The following is a 15,403-nucleotide window of genomic DNA, read 5'->3' on the forward strand; positions in this document are numbered from 1 at the left end:
TATATGCATTTCTGGTTTCACCCATACGTGCTACATGCCCTGCCCATCTCAGACGTCTGGATTTAATGTTCCTAATTATGTCAGGTGAAGAATACAATGCATGAAGTTCTGCGTTGTGTAACTTTTTTCACTCTCCTGTAATTTCATCCCTCTTAGCTCCAAATATTTTCCTAAGCACCTTATTCTCAAACACCCTTAATCTCTGTTCCTGTCTCAATGTAAGAGTCCAAGTTTCACAACCATACAGAACAACCGATAATATAACTGTTTTATAAATTCTAACTTTCAGATTTTTTGACAGCAGACTAGATGATAAAAGCTTCTCAACCGAATAATAACACGCATTTCCCATATTTATTCTGCGTTTAATTTTCTCCCAAGTGTCATTTATATTTGTTACTGTTGCTCCAAGATATTTGAATTTTTCCACCTCTTCGAAGGATAAATCTCCGATTTTTATATTTCCATTTCGTACAATATTCTGGTCACGAGACATAATCATATACTTTGTCTTTTGGAGATTTATTTCCAAACCTATCGCTTTACTTGCTTCAAGTAGAATTTCCGTGTTTTCCCTAATCGTTTGTGGATTTTCTCCTAACATATTCACGTCATCCGCATAGACAAGAAGCTAATGTAACCCGTTCAATTCCAAACCCTGCCTGTTATCCTGAACTTTCCTAATGGCATATTCTAGAGCGAAGTTAAAAAGTAAAGGTGATAGTGCATCTCCTTGCTTTAGCCCGCAGTGAATTGGAAAAGCATCAGATAGAAACTGACCTATACGGACTCTGCTGTATGTTTTACTGAGACACATTTTAATTAATCGAACTAGTTTCTTGGGAATACCAAATTCAATAAGAATATCATATAATACTTCTCTCCTAACCGACTCATATGCCTTTTTTAAATCTATGAATAACTGATTTACTTATACTCCCATTTTTTCTTCAATATCTGTCGAATACAAAAAATGTGATCAATAGTCGATTTATTACGCCTAAAATCACACTGATGATCCCCAATAATCTCATCTACGTACGGAGTTAATCTTCTCAAAAGAATATTGGACAAAATTTTGTACGACGTCAACAAAAGTGATATTCTTATCGATGTGAAATCATATTCATCGCCAGCTATGGAAGAAGTTGAAACTGTAACTTACCCGTCTGAACAATCCATCATGCTTTACTTTCTTATTTAAATCGATATTATATTTTTGTCCGACTCCTCTAATTGTTTTCATTGTATCTGAAAATATCATCCTCCAGTGTTGTTTTTATTTCCTGTTTAGGTCTAAGACTAAATACTGTCATTTTTAATGGAGCTGTAATATGTTAAGTTACTATACCATAATTTAAACCAATCAGTTGTTCAAGCAAGTTGAAATTAATCATGTTTTCGATTAATTTAACAAGAGAAACTAGAAAAACTGCAGGGAAAATATTGTAAATTTCTTAACAAGTCACACGTTTCCCAGTGTTTTAAAATGTTGGCACAACTGGATTACTAAAGTGGGCGGGGCTTTTTATTTTAGAGGTGGGGTTTAAGAGTGAGGGAGGAAATGTTGGCAAGACGCCTCCCCCTCCCAGCTTTTCTTGTTTGGGCTCAACTTGTGGAGCAGAGGAGGCATGCCGCCGGGCGCGCGGACGGTCTCTGAAGCCACAAGTCATTCAAAAGATCATTTACTTAGTGTTTAGTGCAATTTAGTGCGCCTTACGTCAAAACGGAGTTGAACGAGAAGCCTAATTTAATAAAGTTCGTTATTGAATCAGCCAAGAATTATCCTAGACAATTAGAGAGTATTTTAAAGCAGTTCTTGAAACAACGGCCGTGCTTGTGTCGAATGGACGTACGAGGAATTGAATATAATTAATATGGGACCGTTTCGTGTAATTACATGGAAAAGTGATAGCTTCGGACTGAATTAAAGGAATCGTTTGTTACAAGAGCGTACTGTCAATTTTTATAACTGTAGTCTCTTGAGAGATCAGTAACTGAATTACATTTACGATAATTTATTATTGTTAGAACTCAAAGAATGAACACACTATTTGTAGCTTACAAAATTGAGTTCTTGATAAATATAACCTACAGTTTTATACCTTAAATATTAGCACTATATTACGCATTTATAAAAGACTCCATATTGCGAATATTAATTACAAGATGTAACTGTCAATTATCGTCTACTGCAATAACTTGTAACACCTGATAGAGACTTGATATTTTCATTGACGGTATCGATAGCACAAAAACTTTCATATAACATGAAGACTTTCAGTATTTCAAATAATTATCTTTAATTTTTATTTCTGCAGATATATTAAAGGTAGGCCTAGTTATAATTTTACTATTTGTACGCTTGTTTAAAAAAGTTTGCAGTTTATTTTTATAATACTTGTGATGTCTACTATAAACTACAAATCATAATCAAAATTACTGGTCTATATTTAGAATTGGTATTTTAAAAGGAGATGCGTTGTACATTGTATTGTAAATTAATATTTGGACTTCTATAATAAGTAAAATTAAGATAATATTGATGTAATTTAACTAAAAATAAGTTACATCGCCATAATTGTGTAGTACAAAACATCGGCATATTAGTTTTTATTCAGAAAGATTTAGTGAAGATTTCCATTACAGCACGTCCTATTCTGTTCCTTTTAATTACAATTTTATTTCGATAAAATATATCGTCTCTAGTCTTGAACTCTGGATTGAATTTCCTGATTTATTTAAAACCCCACCAAAATTATCATTCACGTAATAAACTCTGTCATACTTTAGTATAATGTACAGCGAGATGTGAAGAGACATAAATTTCACATAATGCGGTCATCGATTAAGCGTTCGCTGGTAGGTAAATTCTGAACATTGAGGAAGTCACAGTTGATACGAGTGCGCTGTAATGCGACCCATCGTGTGAAGATGATGAGCTACGGCGGGATGTTGATGGCCTCGTCGGCCGGCATGCTGCAGGCGGCGCCCCCGGGCTTCCAGACGCCCAATCCGTCGTCGACGTCGGCGTCGGCATCGGAGCTGGTGAGCTTCGCCGCGACGTCCGCTACGGAGAACTCCAGACGCTTCTCCGTGAGCAGCCTGCTGGAGCTGGAGGACCTGACGCCTTCAGGAGTGAAGCGCGGCCAAGACGCGGACAGGAGCGAAGGTAGGTGGCTCAAACGGGGTCCGGAATTATCGTCACCCGGTGATTTCGTCACGTATTACATTTTGTCGGGCAGGGCATGGTTGCGCCCCACGGTCAGGTAAGATGCAGCAGATAAAAAAGGGTCCCTGTTTTGTGGGCATAGTTGCGCCCCGTTCCCATCAGGTAGAGAAAAGGGCATGGCATAGTTACGCCCCGTTCCCATCAGGTAGAGAAAAGGGCATGGCATAGTTGCGCCCCGTTCCCATCAGGTAGAGAAAAGGGCATGGCATAGTTGCGCCCCGTTCCCATCAGGTAGAGGAAAGGGCATGGCACAGTTGCGCCCCGTTCCCATCAGATAGAGAAAAGGGCATGGCACAGTTGCGCCCCGTTCCCATCAGGTAGAGAAAAGGGCATGGCACAGTTGCGCCCCGTTCCCATCAGGTAGAGAAAAGGGCATGGCACAGTTGCGCCCCGTTCCCATCAGGTAGAGAAAAGGGCATGGCACAGTTGCGCCCCGTTCCCATCAGGTAGAGAAAAGGGCATGGCACAGTTGCGCCCCGTTCCCATCAGGTAGAGAAAAGGGCATGGCACAGTTGCGCCCCGATGAAATAGGCAGAGAAAAAGGCATTACGGGAACTCGAGCCTCGTAATTAACTAACCTTATTGATTTCTTATTCGATTTAATATTCATTATCGAACCGTTAAAATGAACACCATAAAATTGGCAGTAATTTATTAACTGTTTTTCTACTGTTTATGCAGTGATTATCAACAGCCTACCGTTAAAATGAACATCATAAAATTGGCAGTAATTTATTAACAGTTTTTCTACTGTTTATGCAGTGATTATCAACAGCCTACCGTTAAAATGAACACCATAAAATTGGCAGTAATTTATTAACTGTTTTTCTACTGTTTATGCAGTGATTATCAACAGCCTACCGTTAAAACGAACACCATAAAATTGGCAGTAATTTATTAACTGTTTGTCTACTGTTTATGCAGTGATTATCAACAGCCTACCGTTAAAACGAACACCATAAAATTGGCAGTAATTTATTAACTGTTTTTCTACTATTTATGCAGTGATTATCAACAGCCTACCGTTAAAATGAACACCATAAAATTGGCAGTAATTTATTAACTGTTTGTCTACTGTTTATGCAGTGATTATCAACAGCCTACCGTTAAAACGAACACCATAAAATTGGCAGTAATTTATTAACAGTTTTTCTACTGTTTATGCAGTGATTATCAACAGCCTACCGTTAAAACGAACACCATAAAATTGGCAGTAATTTATTAACTGTTTGTCTACTGTTTATGCAGTGATTATCAACAGCCTACCGTTAAAACGAACACCATAAAATTGGCAGTACTTTATTAACTGTTTGTCTACTGTTTATGCAGTGATTATCAACAGCCTACCGTTAAAACGAACACCATAAAATTGGCAGTAATTTATTAACTGTTTGTCTACTGTTTATGCAATGATTATCAACAGCCTACCGTTAAAACGAACACCATAAAATTGGCAGTAATTTATTAACTGTTTTTCTATTATTTATGCAGTGATTATCGATAGCCTACCGTTAAAATCAACACCATGAAGTGGAGTAATGGTCAGCGCGTCTGGCCGCGAAACCAGGTGGCCCGGATTTGATTCCCGGTCGGGGCAAGTTACCTGGTTGAGGTTTTTTCCGGGGTTTTCCCTCAACCCAAGATGAGCAAATGCTGGGTAACTTTAGGTGCTGGACCCCGGACTCATTTCACCGGCATTATCACCTTCATCTCATTCAGGCGCAAAATAACTTAAGCTGTTGATAAAGCGTCGTAAAATAACCTACAGAAAAAACACCATGAAGTTGGCAGTACTTTATTAACTGACATGTTCAAATGAGTGAGCCGTTGGAATATGGGGCCTTAGCAGTCTTGACATTTTATTAGTGATTTTCACACCGTCTGTGGCGTATAGTGAGGTTAATTTAAAATGAATGTTAAGTTTAGTGAAAAGGGTAAAGAGTTAATAATTCACAATGATTCTAAGTTTCGCTTTTCGAAACCCTGTACCGTAGGGTTAAAATATCGATGTACAAACAAAAAATGCAGTTCATTTATTGTGTGTGATCGATAAAAAAAAAGTGTTATTTTAAATAGCAAAATTGATCACATGCTAGGCCTACCTGATTTCAATGCAGTTACCACTATAATATTTTAAGTAATTTATTTATTTTATGACAGTCACTTTCGTGTGTACTATGCCCATCGGGGCACAACTATGCCATGTCCATTCTGCTACCTGATTTCTTCGGGGCGCAACTATGCCATGTCAATTCTGCTACCCGATTTCTTCGGGGCGCAACTATGCCATGTCAATTCTGCTACCTGATTTCTTCGGGGCGCAACTATGCCATGTCAATTCTGCTACCTGACTTCTTCGGGGCGCAACTATGCCATGTCCCTTCTGCTACCTGATTTCTTCGGGGCGCAACTATGCCATGTCAATTCTGCTACCTGATTTCTTCAGGGCGCAACTATGCCATGTCAATTCTGCTACCTGATTTCTTCGGGGCGCAACTATGCCATGTCAATTCTGCTACCTGATTTCTTCGGGGCGCAACTATGCCATGTCAATTCTGCTACCTGATTTCTTCGGGGCGCAACTATGCCATGTCAATTCTGCTACCTGATTTCTTCGGGGCGCAACTATGCCATGTCAATTCTGCTACCTGATTTCTTCGGGGCGCAACTATGCCATGTCAATTCTGCTACCTGATTTCTTCGGGGCGCAACTATGCCATGTCAATTCTGCTACCTGATTTCTTCGGGGCGCAACTATGCCATGTCCATTCTGCTACCTGATTTCTTCGGGGCGCAACTATGCCATGTCAATTCTGCTACCTGATTTCTTCGGGGCGCAACTATGCCATGTCCATTCTGCTACCTGATTTCTTCGGGGCGCAACTATGCCATGTCAATTCTGCTACCTGATTTCTTCGGGGCGCAACTATGCCATGTCAATTCTGCTACCTGATTTCTTCGGGGCGCAACTATGCCATGTCAATTCTGCTACCTGATTTCTTCGGGGCGCAACTATGCCATGTCAATTCTGCTACCTGATTTCTTCGGGGCGCAACTATGCCATGTTCATTCTGCTACCTGATTTCTTCGGGGCGCAACTATGCCATGTCAATTCTGCTACCTGACTTCTTCGGGGCGCAACTATGCCATGTCCCTTCTGCTACCTGATTTCTTCGGGCGCAACTATGCCATACCGCATTTTGTCACCAAATCACTTTTGTCACTACCATATTTTGTCACCAATTTAATTTCCTCATCAGTATTCGTCACCACAATTTTTTCCCCACTTCGTGTCGCTTCCCTTGATGATACCTAGCCTATATAAAATGACACGTAATATAAAACTCCTACTTCATTGTGTTCATATTGTTCATTTCGTTTCCAAGGATACATTCATTTTTTGGATTCGAAATCTTCAAGTTGCAGGTTTCATTCGTTTCAAAATCTTCAAGTTAAGGTACGGCGGAATTATTTTTATTCGTAAAAAGTAATACAGCAGGAATAAGTTAATCTATAATGGACATACGTATGTATACAAAGCACGAAGTTACGAACACCGGGATTGTATGGAGGTGTGATCAGCGCGACACTTGTAATGCACTGATGACTATTTCCTCAGATAAGAAAACCATTATAAAAGATCCTACAAAGCATTCGACCCACTAGCAAATTGGGGTAGAATTACAGCTGCGGGATGTGTAGGAGCCATGAAAGCTGAAGCTGGAACTGTAGCGCAAGCTACGTCATCTATTTTACAACGACATACAGTTATTATTTTGGTGACGAAATCCCCTGAGTATAAAAAAATGATGACAAAATGTATATAATGACGACATATCTTCGGTGACAAACTCTCCTTAATGGCAAAAAATATGACAAAATTCTATTGCTTGACCAAAAAACTAATGACGAAAAATAGGTGACAAACTATAACGTCGACGAAATATCCTGTTACGAAATGCCCTAGACCCGGCTCAAACGACACCGATATTTCAGAACATTAACTACTCAAAACTCAACAGAAATTGTCTGGTCCAAAATCCAAAGTAGTCTACAATATATGAACACCATATCGCACAACGCAATACCAAGACTTGGTTTTGTTCTTTTACTGTGGAGGCTGTACCTTGTGAAGTTTCTGTCCCTTAACAATGTCAATCAAAGTTTAGGAACCCCAGTTCACTGCGTTAACATTCTGTAATGAATTTTTGTAATTCAATTTTTTACAAAAGTTTTTAAATTTTCAGAAAGAATTTGTCCAGTAAAAGTCAAAGTGCAAAAAACAAACGAACGATTTAAGTATATCACACGAAATTATTCTGTTCTTATTTTCCATTTTTTTAAAGCAGACGATTATTCACAGAATTTTCTTTCTGGGCGTTAATCGCGAATTGACAGTTCAATATTGTCCTATTTTGCATTAACTATTTATTTTTTTATTTTTTATTTATTCATTTATTTACTTATTTATTTTGCTAATAATTGTAACATAAAATATAATAATAATAATAATAATAATAATAATAATAATAATAATAATAATAATAATAATAATTTATTTTAGCTGGCAAAGTTAAGGCCATAAGGCCTTCTCTTCCATTCAACCAGCAAAAAGTATATATATATATATATATATATATATATATATATATATATATATATATATATATATGTATGAACTTACAAAGAATTCAACAATTTGATTTAGATAAGAGCTACATGTATACAAGAGTTATTTACGAATTAAACAACAAAATACTATGAACTATTAATTAAACACTGAAATACAAACTATGTAGCAGAATTAAGTTAAAATACATAGAATGTTAATATATTTTAAATAATGTTAGATAATAGAAAGAGATTATTATGAGACAATTTTGAAAATACAGCACTATCAGGATGCATGTCTAAAGGAAGGAGTAACAATGTAGACAGTGATAGTTTAAGTCAGTATGATTGGAGTGAAATGCTAATAAGGTTATCTTTTAATATAATATAAACAGAAAAACTTTAGCTCGCCCCTGAAAAACTAGAACTCGTGAAATTACAAGGACTATTTCGTTTATATGACGTCATTCCATTTTCGACCAATGAGGTGTAATTGAAATTTTGAATTCCAACCAATCACAGTCATACATCGCGATAATTTCTGCAGCTCGATTTATCACTATCAATTTATCGCATGGTCGTTATTTTGTTTAGTCAGTGTCGCTGTTTCCACGTAAATCGATGAGCATGAATCCATTGTATTAAATAAAGTACGACATCATACTTCCACATCTACATCTTCATCTTCTAATTCCATGTTCATTGCACGAGTTCTACTCTTTCAGGGGCGAGATAAAGTTTTTCTGTAGCCTATATATTATATTTTATTTTACAATTCTTAGCAAAAATAAATAAATTGTATCTAAAGAAAATGACACTCCTTCATAACAATTGTTCATTTAATTAATGTATTAATTGGGTTATTTGTAATTATACTATACTTATGGCTTTTAAGGAACCCGCAGGTTCATTGCCGCCCTCACATAAGACCGCCATCGGTCCCTATTCTGTGCAAGATTAATCCAGTCTCTATCATCATATCCCACCTCCCTCAAATCCATTTTAATATTATCCTCTCATCTACGTCTCAGCCTCCCCAAAGGTCTCTTTCCCTCCGGTCTCCCAACTAACACTCTATATGCATTTCTGGATTCGCCCATACGTGCTAGGCCTACATGCCCTGCCCATCTCAAACGTCTGGATTTAATGTTCCTAATTATGTTAGGTGAAAGAAACAATGCGTGCAGTTCTGCGTTGTGTAACTTTCTCTATTCTCCTTTAACTTCATCCCTTTTAGCCTCAAATACTTTCCTAAGAGCCTTATTCTCAAACAACCTTAATATCTGTTCCTCTCTCAAAGTTATAGTCCAAGTTTCACAACCATAAAGAACAACCGGTAATATAACTGTTTTATAAATTCTATCTTTCAGATTTTTTGACAGCAGACTAGATGATAAAAGCTTCTCAACCGAATAATAACAGGCATTTCCCATATTTATTCTGCGTTTAATTTCCTCCCGAGTGTCATTTATATTTGTTACTGTTGCTCCAAGATATTTGAATTTTTCAACCTCTTCGAAGGATAAATCTCCAATTTTTAAGTTTCCATTTCGTACAATATTCTGGTCTCGAGACATAATCATATACTTTGTCTTTTCGGGATTTACTTCCAAACCTATCTCTTTACTTTATTCAAGTAAAATTCCCGTGTTTTCCCTAATCGTTTCTGAATTTTCTCCCAACATATTCACGTCATCCGCATAGACAAGAAGCTGTTGTAACCCGTTCAATTCCAAATCCTCTATGTTATCCTGAACTTTCCTAATGGCATATTCTAGAGCGAAGTTAAAAAGTAAAGGTATAGTGCATCTCTTTGCTTTAGCCCACAGTGAATTGGAGAAACATCAGATAGTAATTGGCCTATACGGGCTCTGCTGTAAGTTTGACTGATTGTGAGACACAATTTAATTAATCGAACTAGTTTCTTGGGAATACCAAATTCAATAAGAATCTACACTAATAATAAATCTGTAGCCGAAATTTTTCTGATAATTTTTGACTTTCCAAAAATAATTGGTCCTAATATATATATATATATATATATATATATATATATATATATATATATATATATATATATATATAGGCCTAATTAACCGCCCTGAAACCGAAAATCACTTTTTTGAAATTTTTGTTTGTATGTCTGTCTGTCTGTCTGGATGTTTGTTACCTTTTCACGCGATAATGGCTGAACCGATTTGTATGAAAATTGGAATATAAATTAAGTTCGTTGTAACTTAGAATTTAGAATATATGGCATTCAAAATATTTTATTTAAAAGGGAGGTTATAAGGGGGCCTGAATTAAATAAATCGAAATATCTCCTTTATTATTATTTTTCGTGAAAAATATTACGTAACAAAAGTTTCTTTAAAAATAATTTCCGATAAGTTTTATCCCATGTAAAATTTTGATAGGACTGATATTTAATGAGATAAATGAGTTTCAAAATTACAATAACAACGCCATCCAAGGCGGTGTAATGAAATAAAAAACAAATGACTTCGTCTATAAGGGGCCTTGGACAACAACAATCGAAAACTATGAAACATATGGAAGCTTACAGAGAATGTTTCTGTGTTTGTATGAAGTAATATCGGAAGCTAAATTAACCGATTTGTATAATTAATTATTAATTCACCATTGGAAAGTGTAGTTTCTCTAGATGGACATAATGCTATAATGTTATTACAGTAACTTCTGAGTGAATCGAGGTCAGGTAAGATTAAAATAGCTTCTTATGCACAGAAAACTTGATAGGCATTCGTTTCCTGTATTTCCTAAAATAATTTTTATGACCAAATGAGTGGTCTCTGCATGAAAAGATCGCATTTTAATTTTTTAATACAATTTAAATTAAGTAATATAATAAATTATTTATCTTTCTATCAAACACGAATGTTCCCTGGATCAAATGTCCTGTTTTAATTATGTAATTCCTTTATATTTATTTCTAACGGGTGCAGCGGAGCGCACGGGTACGGCTAGTATTATATAAAACTTCTCTCTTAACCGAGTCATACGACTTTTTTAAATCTATGAATAACTGATGTACTGTACCCTTATACTCCCATTTTTTTCTCCAATATCTGTCGAATACAAAAAAACTGATCAATAGTCGATCTATTACTCCTAAAACCACTCTCATGATCCCCAATAATTTCATCTACGTATGGAGCTAATCTTCGCAAAAGAATATGTGACAGAATTTTGTACGACATCAACAAAAGTGATAAGTCTTATTCCTCGAAAGTTACTACAGTTACTCTTATCCCCCTTCTTAAAAATAGGTACAATTATGGACTCCTTCCATTGTTCTGGTACAATTCGTTATTTCACGAAGCTTTATCAACTGCTGTGGTCATCTAGCGTCTGAGTGAGATGAAGTGATAATGCTAGCGAGATGAGTCCAGGGTCCAGCGCCGAAAGTTACCCAGCATTTGATCTTAATGGGTTGAGGGAAAACCCAGGATAAAACCTCAACCAGGTAACTTGTCCCAATCAGGATTTGAATCCGAGCCCGCTCGTTACACGGTCAGGCAGGCTAACCGTTAATCCACAGCGAAGGACCAGAAGCTAAGTTAACTATCTACACAATTCTCAACTCGCCGCTTCAGTGACAGTCAGTAGGTAGTTTGTAATATTCAAGTTGTCTGACAATATTTTAAAACTCTTTATACTCGACCATGCCGAAATGTAGTAATTATACACCTGGTAGTAGCCCTTTAATGCACCTCATTAAAGTACACCTATTCACTATAATTCAGTTGTTCAGCCAATGAGAAATCACCATTGTACTGATTGTACCATTATAAAACCGCAAGTATCGATTATTCTCGGATATGCAATCGAAAGACAATTAGCGAAAAGTCACGGAGGCTGGAAATCCAATACTGTCGCAGAAGGTTATGTTCTGTTACTATAATAATTAGCGTTAATTGTAAATAATATTCAAATAAATTCAATTTGTCATCTCGTTTTTCAATTCTAAATCAATTTCCAGGTTATATCAAGCCTAATGTTCATGTTATTCTCTAGATTATATCAAGGTCAATGACATTCGTGTTTCGGAAAAAATCAATACTTTCGCGTCTGCGCACATCTCACAATTCAGGTCAGTTCGCTACTCACTTACATAACCATAATATGACCTACTTTTGAATAATTTCAAGTTAGAAATATGGTCGAGCATAAAAAGTCGTATGAAACTTGCCTATATTGGTAATTAAGACGCTCGCTTGCACTCGTTTCATAAACAAACATACTTGCGTCTTAATTACTACCATTATAGGCTCGTTACATAATGTATTATTTCGTTATCTTACTACACCTGACTCCTCGAGAATAACCGCTGCAGAGATGAAGTTCATGAGACGTACTGCAGGAATCACAAAATGGGACCACAAAAGAAAGATATCCTGAAAGAACTCACAACCGAACCAATATTACAATTTGTAAGCAGTCGAAAGAAAAACTGTGAAAATCATGTCAGAAGGATGGATAGAACACGCATCCCGAAACAAATCCTACAGTACAGTATGATCCTTCCTCGTGGAAGCAGATCCTTTGGTCGCCCGGCCGAGAGATGGACTGATGTGAGATCGTAACAGACCACTTGGTCTATTACATGTTTTGGATTATAATGATGATGATGATGATGATGATTCTTTCCTATTATATCCATGTTTTTATGAAGACTATTATACTTTTACTACGTCATACTACTTTTGACCAATAAAACGGTACGGAACGACGTGTTTCGACCAATCCTGGCTGTTTATCCTACAATTTTATCATCTCCCTAGCATTTATTTTTATCACCTCCCTACCATTTGTTTCTTTGCTTGCCAACATAGAACTCCCAATAACTGTACATTTCAAAATCATTCATACTTATTTCATCATCCTTAACCAAAATTTTCTATCTTTTATCTTGTTTATATTATTTAGGTTATGTTATAGCTTCTGCTGTATGAGATATGGATAGTCACGTAACAAAGATTGTTTAATTACATTGAAAATTGAAGTGGAATGGAACTGTTTTAATAAAAATGAAACAAAGCCTTATTGACTACTAATAGTCTACAGAGTTCAATGAAGATTGTAGCCTATAGTTGGCACAACTGGTAACAGGCGAACAGCTCATAACACACTTCTGCCATCTAGCGAAATGTCTGTAATGATGAGATGGTACAATAATACATTTGAAGACAGTTTAGTATTTTCGTAAGTCAATATTTTATTGTATTAGAGTACTTTATTTCTTCTAATCTTCATACACTTTCTTCTAATCGTATAGGCTAATAGTCAATTAAATACCACTCGAGTGTTGATTTTCTCTAGATGTATCAAAACCTCTAGTGAGATTCCTGGAAATAAAATTTCCATATTCCATATGTGTATTTCCTTAATGAATTGAATAATTGTGCAAGCAAAATCCGTTCAACAGCGTAAGAGAAAATGCTGTACACAAACGCATGGACAGAAAGACGGCATGAAGCAGCCATTACGTAGCTTCAGGAAGCTGAACATTTCGTAAAAATATCGACATCTTTTATAAGGTCACAATATTAAAATATTGTTTAGTTAGGATTATAAGAGAAGTAAAATTACGACACAGTATTTTCAGTTAAAACTGACACTGGTGGCCAGTTTGTCCAGGTAATGTTTAATTTTGCTTAACGAATGTTAAATTAACAGTCTGTTTATTTTTAACGCTTTGTTAATGTATTTTCCATTTGTTCAACATAATTTTTATTTAAGATGACACTTAACTATAACGTCTGTTAGCACTATTTTAACTACTCAACAGCAGTTGGTAATGATTCTACACATGTAAGACAATTTTTGATTGGCTAAAATTAATCTTTAAATTCTATATTATAGAGAGAGTCATGAAACTTGCATAAAATGACAACCTGTTATAGTAGGCCACGCTCCATAAACAAACAGTTGACAAATGAAAGTTGTAGGTGACGTGCTGAATAATAATTACAAAGTAAGGTTATATTTCCTCATTGCTATTATGGATACGAAATACGAAAGAAATAAAATAACACTGATGTATTTAAACAGTCCAAAGTATTTTTTAAATGTTATATTACCAGTCATATGCTAAACATTCCCTACAGAGAGACACAAAATATTAATTTCGCAACTTCTGTTCGAACAGCTGTGGAGACATCGGCCATATTTAACTAACTGTTAAACGAGTTAACTGTACGAAATCCTACATTTAAAATTAACAAACTGTTAAGCATCTGTTAAACCAAACTGGTGTTGAAAACATATAATTTTATGAATTAACAAACTGTTTAGTCGTTAAATTTTCTAACAATACTTGGAAAAACCGGCCATGGGTTTTACATATCTGTTAACAGTGAATCAAACGAATCCCAACACACTACTACTTCATTGAGAGCTTTCCTGTTGCCATAGCAACAAAACCAAACGCAGCCCGCTAGTTAAGACGAACTCGGAGTGTCGGCGGCGTCTTGCCTTGTAAAGCAAAACAAGGAACCTTATCGCCGGAGCCTGGCTTGTGTCAAACATTCCTAAAGACATGCGACCACTTACCAGAACCGTGGGGAGTCGTCAAGCTATTGACCTTCTATCTACAAGAGATTCACTCACATGGGAGAACTGTTGCAACCGGAACACCGGTCAGCAGCTTTCAAGTTTCTAAAGCTCCAAGTTTTGTGTTGCTTATATGTGCACACAGTATTTGGGAGAGAAACATATTCCTGCACAAAAATATAAGAATAAATAGCCTATACATACTTTTTATGCTTTAGATTTTAGAGGACGGTATTTTAGTTTTGGCAATTCTGGCAAAATTTCCCTTCTCGTAACTTTGCAGTAGGCCTATGTTATGTCTTCTGTTCACACAATTTTCCCGCCAATTTATGTTTAAATTATTATATAAGTTGAGTACCCGTTTGAAACATGACTTCATTTCACTACACTGGGTTATCATTATTATTATTGTTATTATTATTATTATTATTATTATTATTATTATTATTATTATTATTATTATTATTATTATTATTATTATTATTATTATTATTTGAAAATATTTGGGGCTAAGCGGGATGAAGTTACAGGAGAATGGAGAAAGTTACACAACACAGAACTGCACGCATTGTATTCTTCACCTGACATAATTAGGAACTTAAAATCCAGACGTTTGAGATGGGCAGGGCATGTAGCACGTATGGGCGAATCCAGAAATGCATATAGAGTGTTAGTTGGGAGACCGGAGAGAAAAAGACCTTTAGGGAGGCCGAGACGTAGATGGGAGGATAATATTAAAATGGATTTGAGGGAGGTGGGGTATGATGATAGAGACTGGATTAATCTTGCACAGGATAGGGACCGCTGGCGGGCTTATGTGAGGGCGGCAATGAACCTTCGGGTTCCTTAAAAGCCATTTGTAAATGTAAGTAAGTATTATTATTATTTACTTATGGCTTTTAAGGAATCCGGAGGTTCATTGTCGCCCTCACATAAGCCCACCATCGGTCCCTATCCTGAGCAAGATTAATCCAGTCCCCACCA

The 15,403-nt window shown here is 36.3% G+C and overlaps 1 protein-coding gene across 1 annotated transcript in view; it reads left to right on the forward strand.

The window, feature by feature from the left end:
• Nucleotides 1-1,619: 1,619 nt before the first annotated feature.
• LOC138709496 (paired mesoderm homeobox protein 2-like) overlaps nt 1,620-15,403 on the forward strand; it is an 84,808-nt gene continuing 71,024 nt past the window's right edge. Inside the window, exon 1 of the mRNA XM_069840303.1 lies at nt 1,620-3,172. Coding sequence (XP_069696404.1) covers nt 2,935-3,172 — 238 coding nt within the window. The 5' untranslated portion in view covers nt 1,620-2,934. The remainder of the gene's footprint in view (nt 3,173-15,403) is intronic.

This window comes from Periplaneta americana, chromosome 11, assembly GCF_040183065.1.
Source record: "Periplaneta americana isolate PAMFEO1 chromosome 11, P.americana_PAMFEO1_priV1, whole genome shotgun sequence".
NCBI classification, from domain to species: domain Eukaryota; kingdom Metazoa; phylum Arthropoda; class Insecta; order Blattodea; family Blattidae; genus Periplaneta; species Periplaneta americana.